The sequence below is a fragment of the Bubalus bubalis genome, chromosome X, assembly GCF_019923935.1.
Source record: "Bubalus bubalis isolate 160015118507 breed Murrah chromosome X, NDDB_SH_1, whole genome shotgun sequence".
NCBI classification, from domain to species: domain Eukaryota; kingdom Metazoa; phylum Chordata; class Mammalia; order Artiodactyla; family Bovidae; genus Bubalus; species Bubalus bubalis.
The window spans coordinates 84,135,413-84,149,104 of NC_059181.1; the positions used below are offsets into that span (position 1 = coordinate 84,135,413).

At 46.4% G+C, this 13,692-nt stretch overlaps 1 protein-coding gene across 2 annotated transcripts in view; it reads right to left on the minus strand.

Moving 5' to 3' along the window:
- Positions 1 to 1,266: 1,266 nt before the first annotated feature.
- Positions 1,267 to 13,692, minus strand: part of RTL9 (retrotransposon Gag like 9) — a 153,427-nt gene continuing 141,001 nt past the window's right edge. Inside the window, exons 3-5 of one of the 2 annotated variants that reach the window (XM_044936767.2) lie at positions 12,270 to 12,385; positions 2,953 to 7,046; positions 1,267 to 2,409 (exon numbers count right to left, since the gene is read on the minus strand). In XM_044936767.2, the coding sequence (XP_044792702.1) occupies positions 2,293 to 2,409; positions 2,953 to 6,969 (4,134 nt within the window). In that variant the 5' untranslated portion in view covers positions 6,970 to 7,046; positions 12,270 to 12,385 and the 3' untranslated portion in view covers positions 1,267 to 2,292. Of the gene's footprint in view, positions 2,410 to 2,952; positions 7,047 to 12,269; positions 12,557 to 13,692 lie in introns of those variants that run through there. The other variant, XM_006071598.4, reaches the window with a different exon arrangement.

Genomic DNA, 13,692 nt, shown 5'->3' on the forward strand with positions numbered 1-13,692 from the left:
ATTCTTTGCAGCCAAAGATGGAGAAGCTCTATACAGTCAAAAAAAAACAAAACCAGGAGCTGACTGTGGCTCAGATCATGAACTTCTTATTGCCAAATTCAGACTTGAAGAAAGTAGGGAAAACCACCAGACCATTCAGGTATGACCTATATGAAATTCCTTATAATTATACAGGGTATGATCAGGCTTCATTTATCCCATTTATCTCTAGTGACATTAGCTTAAAGGACAGGAGGGCAAAAGCCAAGGGAAAAAGAATGACTGGGATGAAAAATGAAGCAGAGACTTGCGATCATTCTGCATTATCATGGTGATCGGAAAATTAGTTTTCACCTTTAAGACATTTGCCTTCCCCTATATAGGTTCCAGACACAAATTTTGATTCTGCATCATCAATTTCTTTTTCAGGAAAGTCAACAGCCCTTTCCCTGAACTAAGAGCAACTCTGGCTGAACATGGAGGTCCAAAAATCCACTCTGGCCTGGACTGGACTAGGTGTGAGCCAACAGGGTCAGATAAGAGAGGAAAACTGGGTCCCCAGAGCCCCACTAACTAGAATTTTGGTTTCCCAACCAGTTGAACCCTCTTCCTCTCCTACCCCTGCCAGGCCTGAGGAAACAGCACTGGTGATTGATGCATCCACAGGCAGCTATGGGGCTGCCAATTTGTCTGCTAATCTTTGTTTTTTTCTGAGAATCATTTTCCTCTTCCTGGAATCATATCCAATGTTTAAGGTAATGGAGCAGCAGACTTGAACCCTCAGAGAAGATTTGGTCTCTGTGCCTCATTTCATCCCCACTGCCCTGACCCTAGATTGAGTCATCTGAAGAGTCAGTCACCTGTACTATTGCAGTGCTTGCTGCCGTGCTCAGGCACTCGGTCATGTCCGACTCTTTGCGACCCCATGGACTATAGCCTGCCAGGCTCCTCTGTCCAAGTTAGTTTTCTAAAATGTGTTTCTAATCATGTCACTCCTACTGTTTTTAAAAGATCTTTGAGTAACCCAATTACATGGACTATTATTGAATAAATAAATTTGCTCTGTTAGTATCAAATTCCCCATTATCCTTATTTCCTGTCTTTATAGCCTTCACCACGATTTCAACCTATCTTACTTATGTGTTTTCTTACTTATTGTCTGTCTCCCTCTTCCATTGGAATAAAGTTTCCGTTTGATCAATGTTCTTATCTGTCTGTCCTCAAAACAGTGGCTGACACATGTTAGATAATAAATATTGACTGAATGAAGGACTCAATAAATCAAATTCTGTTAGCCACAGTTAATTCTTTTTTTCATAAATGAACTTTATTTACTTTAACGATTACAAATGTAATACATGCTTACTGTAGAGAAACTGGAAAGTACAGAGAAGTAAAAAGAACATTAAAACACCCATAATCCCACCACATTAAGGCAAACACTGCTCACATTATGTTCTATCTATGCCTGTTTAAAGACCAAGATCTTTATCAAGAGTGCTGGCCACGAAGCACAATAGCCAAGGGGAGTGAGGGCAATTAACAACTGAGGAGGTCACCCAAAGGTCAGAGCTAGAAATTTCACACTGAGGGACAAGACAATGGCCACTGACAATAGATCAAGACTTCAGAAGTTGACAACAGAAGAACAAGTTGGGTTATGGTAAGAATGTAGTGAGATGATGCTTGTCAAGAGTTTAGCCCACTACCTGTCACATAGTACATAAACAATAAACATTAGCTATTACTAAGATTATTACTATGGGTCAAAACGAATGGTTCAGGATGGAGACTATAAACAGGACAAGGGCCTTGGAGACCAAATTTAAGTGCTATGAGTTGGGGCATATAGGGACAAGTATACTGGATGAAAAGGGTGGTATTGGAGTGGGCATCACTCTCCTTATGGGCTCCCTTGCCAGGTGAAATGGGACCAGGGCTTCCTCAAGTTTGCCTGATGACATGTGGCAAGACACTCTAAGGTGTTTTTGAGGTAGGACATAGTTTCTCCTGCCTAGACTTCTCCCTGGACCAAGAATTAGCACTGTCCTTGTTGGTAATGGGAGTTCAGAACCTCATACACTGAACATTCTTGAAGTCCATGTTCTGATTGTTGGGGCAGGTTAAAGGCATGTGGGGTGAAAGAGAAGGTCAAGTCAACCAAGTGAGGGATAGGGTGGGATGCACCTGGAGGGGGTGCTGAAGGGGGAAAGGCCACAAGTTTTAATGATGTAATTGCATGGAATGAGTCTAGGAACCAGTCCTCAAGTTAGCAGCCAAGTTGGATATCACAGGAGAAGAGTCCAGGTAGCATTACTTGTTAGTGGGGGCCTTCTGATGGCCTGTGCTCTTTCGAAGGTGGTCGTGCAGACCCTCTTGAGGGTCTTCATGCTCTTTCAGGTAGTAACAGCGTTTGGGAACATGCTGGTGCTGGGAGTGAGAAAAAAAACAAAAACAGCAAATGTAAGAGCCATGCTTACTATGACAAGTGGGGTTCCACCTGGATAATCTCGATCACTTAACATGTCAAGGAACTTGGTCAACGTACCTTATTTGTATAAAAAGTGTGACCAAGGACTAGACTGGTCAAATTCCCTAGTGACCTGGGTCTACAACACATGTGGCTGTAGGTGGGACCCAGCCTCCAAAACATGACCCCTCTTTTAGAACTGGATCTGGAATCAGTAGTAGCAAATTGGGACTGAGCCCAACCAGTCCCCTCAGAAGATTTAGACCTTTAACCACCCCCACACCCTGAGTATCTTGGGTAGGGCAAGGCTCCACAAAGTTAATGGAGTTTGGGTTAATATGCCCAAAATAAGGGCCTAACCAGGCCCGCTGATGAAATTCCAGATTGAGGCTTATGGTCTAGGAGCTCAATGCCTCCCCCAGCCTCTTCCTTAGTCTACATAAAGGAGCAGGATGCCTTCAATTTTCTATTCAGAAACCTTGAGTGTATTTCCCCACCATTACCTCCTCGGTCTGCTGCTGGGGGTTCAGTTCATTCTCCATTGCCTCCTCGCTATTCCGCTTACAGGGTGATGTCAGAACCTGGCTGGAGCTGCCTCGGGAATTCTTCTCTCCAGCCAGCTGGCACTCGGTATAGAGAGACCTATCTATCAGCTCCTTTAGGCTGCCAGCCACCTTCAGGAAGATCCGGCCCATTTTGGTGGCAACAGCTTCAGAGAGTCCTTCCAGGAACCTGGTCCGCAGAATGGCATCGGACCAAGACAAATGTCGGGCCAGCAGAAGGAAGTCAGTGGCATACTGCCTGACCGACTTCTGGCCCTGCTTGGGATGGCAGAGAACTGCACTGAGGATGTCAATTTCAGACAGGGAGTCGTATAAGCCCTGGGATCTTCTCAGGAAAGATTTATCTTCACTGGTGAGGGGGTTTCCTACCTCCATCTGCAAGATGGACCACCTCTCTGCTGCCCCCAGATGAAGAGACACCAGAAAAGCCATTTTCTCTGAATCATTCAAAAATCCCTTCATTTGCTTCTCCTCATCAATCTCCACCTCCTCTTCCACAGGGCATGAACCCCGGGCTGCTTCTTGTTCTTCTAAGAGGTAACAGAGTGCTGGGGTCAGCATGCCAAAAGATGGGACTTCCTCTGATGGTGGCTTTACTGTTTTGGGGGGGGTGGTCGTCGCATGTGGTGTGGACTTTGATCCCGAGGCTGTGACATTGGTGTGAGGGGCAGATGTTTCCCCAGAGTCTGTGGCTTTGATTCCCAAGGTGGACATCATTCCAGGGGCTGCCATTTGGGATGCAAACATGGCTCCTGGGACTGTGGCCCTCATTAGTGGCATGGACATCCCCCCAGAGGATATGGGTCTTAGAAGTGGCATGGACATCATTCCAGAAGCTGAGGCTCTCATGAGTGGTGTGGATGTGGCTCTGGAAGCCGAGGCTCTCATCAGTGGTGTGGACATCTTTCCTGAGGTTGCGTATGTTGTTTGTGGCAAAGACGTTGATCCAGAACTCACAACTCTTGTTTGCAGTGTGGACGTTGCTCCAGATGACAGGCTTTTCATTAGTGGCATGGATGTTTCTCCAGAAGCCATGGCAGACATCAGTGGCATGGATGTTACTCCAGAGGCCACGGCTCTCACAAATGGCTTGGACATCCCTCCCGAGGCCATGGCTGTGGTTTGTGCGGTGGCCATCTTTCCAGAGGCTGGAGCTCTCATGAACTCTGTGGACACATCTTCAGAGACTGAGGGTCTCCTTGGGGGTGTGCACATAATTCCAGAGACTGGAGCCCTTAATAATGGCGGGGACATCACTCCCAAGCTGGGGGCTCGCATGGATAGCGTGCACACCTCTGCAGATGCTGCTGTGGGCATCTGTGGTGCAGATGTTGCTCCAGAGGCTGGGGCCCTCAACAATGGCATGGACACCCCTCCAGAGGCCACAGCTGTCATTTGAGGCGTGGACATCACTCCAGAGGCCATGGATCTCATGAGTGGTGTGGACATCGGCCCAGAGATTGGAGCCCTCGTTTGTGGCATGGACATCATGCCAGAGGCTGTGGCTGTTCTTTGCGGAGTAGACATTGCTCCATAAGCTGGGGCTCTCAGAGGGGTGGTGGCTATCTCCCCAGAAGTTGGGGGTCTCGTTAGTGCTGAGGACATCTCTCCAGAGGATGAAGCTCTTGTGAGAAGTGTGGACACCTCTCCAGGGTTTGAGGCTCTCATCAGGGGTGTGGATACTGCCCCAAAGCTTGGGGCTCTAATTTTTGGTGTGGACATCACTTCAGAGGCTGGGGCTCGCATCTGCAGCGTGGACATCCCTGCAGAGGTCATGAATCTTTTGAACGACATGGACATCCCCCCAAAGTCTTGAGTGCCTATTGGCTGACTGGGCATCTTTCCAGAGACTGTGGATCTCATTAGCACTGTGGGCATGGTTCCAGGGCCCGGGGCTCTCGTTAGGGGCATGGACATGCTTCCAGAGGCTGCGGCTGTCATTTGTGGTGTGGACATGTCTCCAGAGGCTGGGGCTCTCATTAGTGGTGTGGACATCCCGGCAGAGGCAGTGTCTGTCATCTGTGGCATGGACATGGCTCCAGAAGCTATGTCTCTCATTAGCATTGTGGAGATCTCTCCAGAAGCTGCAGTTGTCATTTGCTGCATGAACATTGCTTCTGAGGCTTTGGTTGTTGTTAGTGGCTTGGACAATGCTCCTGAGGCTGTAGCTTTCATCAGCGGCACGGACATCACTCCCGGGGCTGTGTCTCTCGTTAATAGTGAGGACATGGATCCAGAGGCTTTGGCTGTCATCTGTGGGGTGGACATGGTTCCAGAGGCTCTCATTTGTGGTCCGGCTGTCACTCTCGAGGCTGTGGCTCTCCTTTGTGACCTAGATGTTGCTCCAGAGACAGGCGCTTTTATTTGCAGTGTGGGCACTGACCCAGAGGCTGGGGTGGTCGTTTGTAGCATAGATACTGTTTCAGAGATGGGGGCTGTGCTGGGTGGGATGGACATTACCCCCAAGGCTGGAGCTCTCATTCGTGGTGTGGACTTTGCCCCACTGGCTGGGACTTTCATAAAGCCTGTGGATGTGGCTCCAGAAATCTGAGCCGTTGTTAAGTGTGTGGACATTCCTCTAGAGGCTGCAGTTGGCACTGGCTCTGCGGACATGGTTCCAGAGGTTGTGGCTGTCATCAGTGGGGTGGACAGTGCTGCAGAGTCTGGGACTGTCTTTAGCAGCGTGGACATATTGCCAGAGGCTGGAGTTCTCATTCGCAGTGTCGACCTTGCTCCAGAATCTGAGGCTCTCGCTGACGAAGCAGACATCTCCCCGGAGGCTGTTGCTCTCGTTGGTGGAGTAGACACAATCTGAGAATCTAGATTTTGTGTTAACTGTGAGGACATAGCTCCAGAGCTTTGGGCTGGCATCAGCTGGGTGGGCATCCCTCCAGAGGTCAGAGCCATCATTAGCAGTGGGGACACTGCCTCAGCATCTGGGCCTGGCTTTGACAAGGTGGGCATTTCTCCAGCCTCAGGGACTGACAGGAGTGGTGAGGATATGGCTCCGGAGCCTGGAGCTGTTGTTAGTGGTAAAGACTGTACTGCAGAGTCTGGGCCTGACATTAGCTGGGTGGACATTTCCCCAGAATCTTGGGTGCTCGTTAGCTGGGTGGACATTGATTCAGAAGTTAGGGCTGACATTATCAGTGAGGAGATCGCTTCAGAGTCTGTGTCTGACATGAGCAGTGAAGAGATCTCTCCAGAGACCAGGGCAGTCATTAGCACTTTGGACATTGCTTCAGTGTCTTCATCTGTAATTTGCAATGGTGACATTCCTTCAAAGCCTGGAGCTGGCATTGGCTGCGTGGACATCTCTCTGGGGTTAATATCTGGCATTAGCAGTGGGGAGAGCTCTCCAGAATCTGGGGCTAGCATCAATGGTGTGGCCATTGCTTCAGAGGATGAGGCTGACATTGCCAGTGGTGATATGTCTTCAGAATCTGGTGTTGCTGTTAGTGCTGTGGACATTGTTCCAAAGTCAGGAATCATCAGCCCTGGGGACATTAATCCATACTCTGAAGTGGACAGCAATGGAGACAATGTTCCAGAATCTGAGGCTGGCATTAGCAATGGGGAAAGCATCCCCGAGTCTGAGGTTGGCATTAACAATGGGGACAGAGCCTCTGAATCTGAAGTTGGCATTAACAATGGGGACAGTGCCCCAGAGTCTGACAGGAGCGGTGAGGACACAGCTCCAGAGTTTGCTGTTCCCATTAGAGGTGTGGCCATGGTGTCAAAGGCTGGGGATGTCATCAGCTGTGTGGACATCCCTCCAGGGTCTGATGCTGAAGTTGAGACCATAGGCTGGACACTAGAAGGCAGAATTTGGCCTTCTGCTGTGTTCTCATGCGTTGGTCCAGAGAAGGTCATATCCCTATTTTGGGTGTCGCCATTTTCCTCCCTCAGCACATTGCTGAACTGCAGTGAATTTAAGGGTATTGATGTATCTGCCATGGCCAAAAGACAGTGTGTAGAGAACCTCTAAAGCAATTATATCAGGGGTCCTGCTGAAGCCCAAGTGGCAAGAAAATCTGTAAACAGGAAACAAGTTTAGCAGTCAAAAGGCAAATCAAAAAGATGGGGAAATAGACAAAAGATTCGTGATGGAGACCTCTTATGTGTTTGCTGGCTCTGTGGCATCAGAGATGGGCCTCTCAGGTTAAAGAAGCTGTATGGCATTAAACAAATTCGAAGCTGGAGCAACTATCCTTTCCACCTCTATCCTTTTCAAACCAACCGGCTCAGTCACTCGGCACACACTCTCAGTTTATAAAAGCTATCAACATTGGCAACTTCAGCAGCCCGGAGCCTGGGAGGTCCTGGTTGAAATGAAACAGCAGCACCACCTTCTGGAAAATTGTGAGAAGTGCAGGTTCCTGAGCTATGCTCTCTCCCACCATAGCACTAGCAAGCCAGCCAAGGGCCTGGATGAGAACACCTTTCGCCCCAGGATAACTATTAGTTCCTAGTGCTCACTGAGTCCTGCTAATGCTTTAATCCCCATTTTACTACTCTAATGGACCTAAATGTCTTCCTCAGGAAAAGGAAGGCATTTAACTGATCAATGAGAGTAGCATTCCACAAACTGAAATTCCTGTTTATTAACATTTTGATTTTTAATAACAAAAATCACCATTACTACTACCACCTACTGCTCACCTAGTGTGTTCAAGGCAGTACACTTTAGCGTCTGCAGTGTACCAGGATGTATAAGCATTACACATTGGAATCTTACAATAGTAGTATTATTCCCATTTTACCAGTGCACTCAGATTAGTTGGGGTTGGGGTTAGAATAAGACCACTGAAACACTAGAAACTGTTTGTCTTTGACTATCACTTACTCCTTGGGGTTGCCTAGCCTTTGGCATCCCTAAGGCTACATTCAGTTATCTCTCTGATGTCCTAGATCATGGTTCACTTGAAGCTCAGTCTATAAGAAGTACAAACTTCAAGCTTCTCTGACAACTGGGTAAGAGTGAGTGGGTAAGCCCAGAGCCTCACCCCTCTGGCCCACTCCCATAAGCAGCCTCCAATGGGGCTTCTTGGCACAGAACTTGGAAACTAACACACACATTACACAATGTTGACATGTCCCCTCAGCCTGCTCATGCCCCCAGTGGAACACTTGCTCATTTGGGACAATGTCATAAAACTCATCAATCTGGTGCAGCGTGCCTCCATAATGATATTGAGAATGCTAGCAACAGAAGTGCCAAATTCTCAACATTTCTTGAGCATATGATGACTGGCAAGTACCCTACTGGGCACTTTACATGCACTCTCTTACTTGGTCCCCACAGCAACACTGAGAGATTTTGGTCATCCTCAGTGACGGTCATCCTCAAAATCCTCATCTTACAAAGGAGAAAACTAAGGTCCAGAGAGGCTTCATAATTTGCCTGCAGTCACTTGGATTCCCAGGCCCACCCAACTCCAGAGACCCCTACTCTTCTCTGCTGTGCTATAATGATCCACCTTATCTGAAACACTGGCCTCATGCTAGGATCGTGGTTACTCTAATAATTGGTGCAATAGGAAAGATGGGTCAAAAGGGCAGCCGTAGATGACCACCCCCACCTACCACATCTTCAGAAAAATCCCTGAACATGCCACAGTTTCCCACCAGGCAAAACCCAGAAAGATCTTACCTTGCCAGTCAGGGAGAAGAGAGGGAGTATGTCCTTTGCGCCCCTAGTTGTTTTGGTCTGGCCAATTTACTTATGCCCCATGCCCAGCCAGTTCATTAAAGTAAGACCCAGTACCAGCAGCTGTTCTCTGCAATCTCCCTTAGCTATCCCCTGCCACGCCCCCCTCCTGCCCGCCAGCCAGCCAGCCTGCCCACCCGCCCACCCGCCCCACTGCTCCTGACTTGCTAGTGCTTGCTCTGTTTCTCTGGTCCCAGATTCCTGCCTCTATATAGGCTCTGACATTTGCCTCTGGCCGCGTTTCACTTGACAGCCCTCCAGAAGCTCCGCTTTAGCACTTGGCCTATGCAACTCCACCCTTCTTCCCCTCGCCCCCAGTAGCTGCACCAGGCCACTCTGCCCACCTCTGGCCATCCCAAAGGAAAGAGGAGAGTCACACAAGTAAAGAGATGAGACCGAAAGGGTCTTGGCTCAGGAAATGAGACATTCTCTCTGTGGCTGAGTGGACACCAGGGTCATGGGAGCCAGGCGCTACGACCAGTGGGCCGTGGAAGAGCAGGTAGGGGATAGAGGGAACAGGGCTGGAGGCTGAGTGGAGCAGTGGAGAAGAGTGGGTTCAGGTGCGGGTAAACCAGGGTTTGGAAGGATGGGCCACGGGGCTTAAGAGAGCCCAGCAATGGTGACAACTAAAAAGCCAACTGGCCCTAGTGTCAGAGACTCAGAGGGAAATCTGGCAACCAGCTACCCCGCCATAGGGTTAGAATTCAACAATGAGACTCCAGGGCATCCAGACAACTGGCAAGAAAAGCATGCCAATCTTAAGCATACCAGGTGAGAGCTTGCTCATAGAAGCAGGACTTTAGCCTGCTTTCTAGAACTGGGGCACAAGATCAGAGTAGAATTAACAAAAAGGTTTGCCAGAGACTTCTGAATAAGGAGCCCTCCAACCCTTATACTAAGGGCAGAAATGGTCCCTGAGCCCCGAATAGGGCAAAGCCTTTAGGTGAAGTTGAAGTACCCCAGGGACTCAGAATCTAGGGGCTGGGGGGAAGCATTTAGCTTGTTATAAACCTCCCCATGCTCCAACAACCAAAGATAATTATCACCCAACAATACCTGGGCACTCAGGCTAAGCACCACACTTATTTTATATCCTTCACACCTCGTGGCCACACCTGCAAGGTAGGCACTGATGCCATTCCCATTTATTTTATGCTTTAGAAATTTTTTCCTTCATTTTCTTTTTTTCAATTTTATTTTTTATTGAAGTACAATTGATTTATAATGTTATGTTAATTTCAGGTGTTAAGCAGTGATTCAGTTTTATTATATATATGTGTGTGTGTATATAATATATTCTTTTACAAATGGTGAGAGGTGCTTGGAGAAATTGTAACCAATATCATAGAACCAGCACATGGCAAAGCCCTGATATGAGCCCAAGTTAGTCTGATTCCAGAATCTCTTGTTAAATAGACAAGTGATTAGAAACACTCCCCAAGTACCACTGTGCTCTTCCTACCCCCACTAATGGCTGAATCATCATTGTGATAATAATAATAGTAATAATAATAATACCAACTGACTTGGAACTCTTGCTACATGCCAAGAACTATGCTGAGGGTTTTACCTGCATTCTCTCATTTGATCCCAACATCTATCCTGTAAGCTAGGTGTTTTTAATTCTCAGTTTACAGATAAGAAAACTGAGTCTCGGTGAAGTGAACTGACATGACCAAAACCATACAGCTCCATTTGACTCCAGAACTCACTGTAGTATACTACTCAAAGGGAAAACTTCCAGTCACTCTCCCCCTACCCTAAACCAAAAAGTTCTCACAGGGAACCCAACAACAATTATTATTATTATACTTAATAATAACAGCTAACGTTTACTGTGCCAGGCACTGTGCTAAGCACTATACATGCAAAATCTCATTTGCTGCTCACAGCAGCCCTATGAGGTAGGTATTATCACTCTCATTTTCAGATGAGGCACAGAGAGATTAGTTAGCTTTCCCAAGGTCACATAGCTAGAAAGCACTGTTGTTTATGATCATAAAAACTTGGAAATTACCTAAATGCCAGTGTTAGAACCCAATCCACTGAACGATTGAACAAATCATTGTACATCTCCAGTGTCCAGTGAAAATGACTATCTTATTTTTATAAAATAAATATGTATATTTTTGCAGAGAAAAAAAATACAGTTTGGAAAGATGTATACCAAAATGTTAACAGTGACCATACCTGAGTGACTGGATTAAAGAGAATTTTTACTTTTGTTTTTCTTAGCTGTATTCTCTCATCTGTCCATATAAATATTATTGTATTAGAAGAAAAAAATATTTTTCTTTCTTTTCAAAGGTATGTTCCTCTACAGTTCTATCTCTAGCCCTCTCCTCTCCTCTCTCTAAGGGCCCCCAACATCTCCCCACCCAAGTAACCTTTCTCCTCCAATAGGCTTAATTCTTGTATCACTGAGATCCTTGGTCAGTAGTGACCTCTGAAAACTGTCTCTAATGGCTTACTTTTATTTTTTATTATTACTTTTTTAAAATCCAATTTCTTATTTTTCTACTTTTATTTATGCCTAAGAATTACACAAGTAATCTAGGAATATATTCTCAGGATAAAAACTTGAAATCCTACCTACAGATAAAGCCAGTCCTGCACCTACCCCACCCCACCCCATCCCCTCAAGTTCCATTCCTCTGTCTGTTCACAGTTGGGTGTGTCTCCTTCCAAACTTTTTCTAGCTGCAATGGCATTTGGAGTTCATATCATGCAATTGCTTGCAAAACCCAGGGTGTGCAAAGAGCTCCTGTTAGAAAACCACTCTGACTCTGGACACTCCAGGAGTTCAAGTTCTGGTTCATTGTGACCATTAATCATCAGCCGTCTTCTAAGGTGGCTACCTAGCAAGAGTGCTTGCAGGCTCAGGCCATTTGGGTCCCAGATTTTCATTTTGTTCGTGCCAGTGTCTCTATAGACACAGAGAGGGGAAGCCTACTAAGGAAGGAAAAGCCCAGAAACTGCTGCTTAGCATCGCAGATCTCTCATGTCTGGCCCAGTCTACACTGATCAATACAGCTAGTAGGAAGTGTCACATGCCTGCTGCCTCACAAAAGGTAATTGAGTTTGGGCTAGCTGCTCAGGGAAATAAGAATAAACAAGAGACAGCTCAATATGTCAACAAATAGCTCTCCAGCTCTTGAAAATAAACTTTTCCTGAGATTCTGCATGATAGCCTCTCCCCGCCAGCACTAGCAAGCAAGCATCAAGATAACAGAAAAGAGACAACCTCAGGGTAGAGAAAGACCTGATCTACTTGAGGGTCTGCCACCTCCCTCACCCCATTGCTCACCCCACTTCTCCAATAGCCTTGATGCTTAAAATGCCCACCTGGCTCTTTATAAATCGAAGGGGGAAAGAGCTTGCATTCACGGAATCCTCACTCTGCCAGGCACTGGGTTAAGCTCTTTACATATATCACATCATTTATCACACAACGAACCAATGAAGTGGTTTTTTTAACCCTAATTTTATAAATCAGCTTTAAAAAAAAAAAAAACAAGTGGAGAGAAAATAAAATCAAGTAACTCACCTGGGCTCCCACAGCTGAGAGGGGGTGAAGCTGGGCTTGTCACTCGCGACTGTCTGACTCAGCTGGTGCTCTTAACTCAAAGGAGAGTCACACACTGTCTTCGAGTCTCTGAAGGGCTGTCATATGGAAGAGAGGGTAGGTGTGTTCTGGGTAGCTCCAAAGAGAAGGATTTGACTGTTAGTTGGGAATTACACTTTCATTGGATGTGCTGCAAATTCCCCAAACAACATGTATATGCATGTCCAACTCTACAGGGAAAAAAACATTATAAGAAGAGCAAACGGAACTGCCTTGCATTAGCTGCTGTCCTGTGCAATCGGAGAGAACAGGAGGGATATCAAAGGATTGCACATGGGCAGCATCCCAATTTTCTTAAAGAAGGAAACTACAGACCAGTATACTGTAAACTCCAGAGCTGTAAGCTTGATGTCAATCCTTGGAGAGATTCTGCCGCAGATTATGAAGCAGGTAATTTATAAGCACTTAGAATGGAAGTGGTGATAGAAGGTACCTAGAGGTTCTAGCAGAACTGAAACAAATTAAGCCAGGTTCCCAAGACTGGCAGCTATCACAAACCAAAAATCTGGGTAGACTGACAGTAGGTTGCCAGGTTTTTATTTCTCCAAGTAAAGGAACAAGCAAGACAAAACAACCTCAAATTATCATTTCCTAGAAAGGTTTTTCTTTAAACACAAAAAGAGAAGCAAACAATCTCAGAATAAAGGACAGTTCTTTCAATGAAATAGGTTTGCTTTACAAAACACTGGCTACATCGTCCTCAGGCTTTCTCATTGCACCCGAGGACTGCAATAATTTTCCTGGAGGATGGGCACTTATCCAAAGACCTTCTTTAGGGAATCCCTCACAGTGAAAATATCAACAAAGATCAGATCAGATACCTGTAAGACAGGAAATATTTCTGGCCAGAACTGAGAAGAACAGAGTTTGACCTTAGCCTAAGTGAGGATATTAACATACATAAAGTGTCCACATAAAGGAGCATGAGAGAAATAGAACTTGCCAAGTGCAAATTCAAGCCCTGCTGGGCAGGACTTGGCCAGCACATTTGACTTTTGCCATCCCTTGGACCACCCAACTGTCTTGTAGGAATATTTGCCTGATGCCATTAAGCATTTGGCTCACAAACCAGTTTCTGACTTGAGACACTCCAAGCAGCCTTCAGACTATTACTGGTCTCTCCAGGGAGAGTTCCTAAAGGCAAATGAATTCTCAACTGGCTCAATACTATAGCCAGACTGGGGTTCTACAACAATCTAGAAGGCAGCTTCTAGCCTTGGTCCCATCCTGTTCAACCCTCTCATCAATGGTGTGAAGAAGAGCATAGATGGATCTTTTATACAACTATTCTAGCGCTGAGGAGAATCTCTATGTTTGGCCTAGGAAGTAGATTTACATTTTTAAA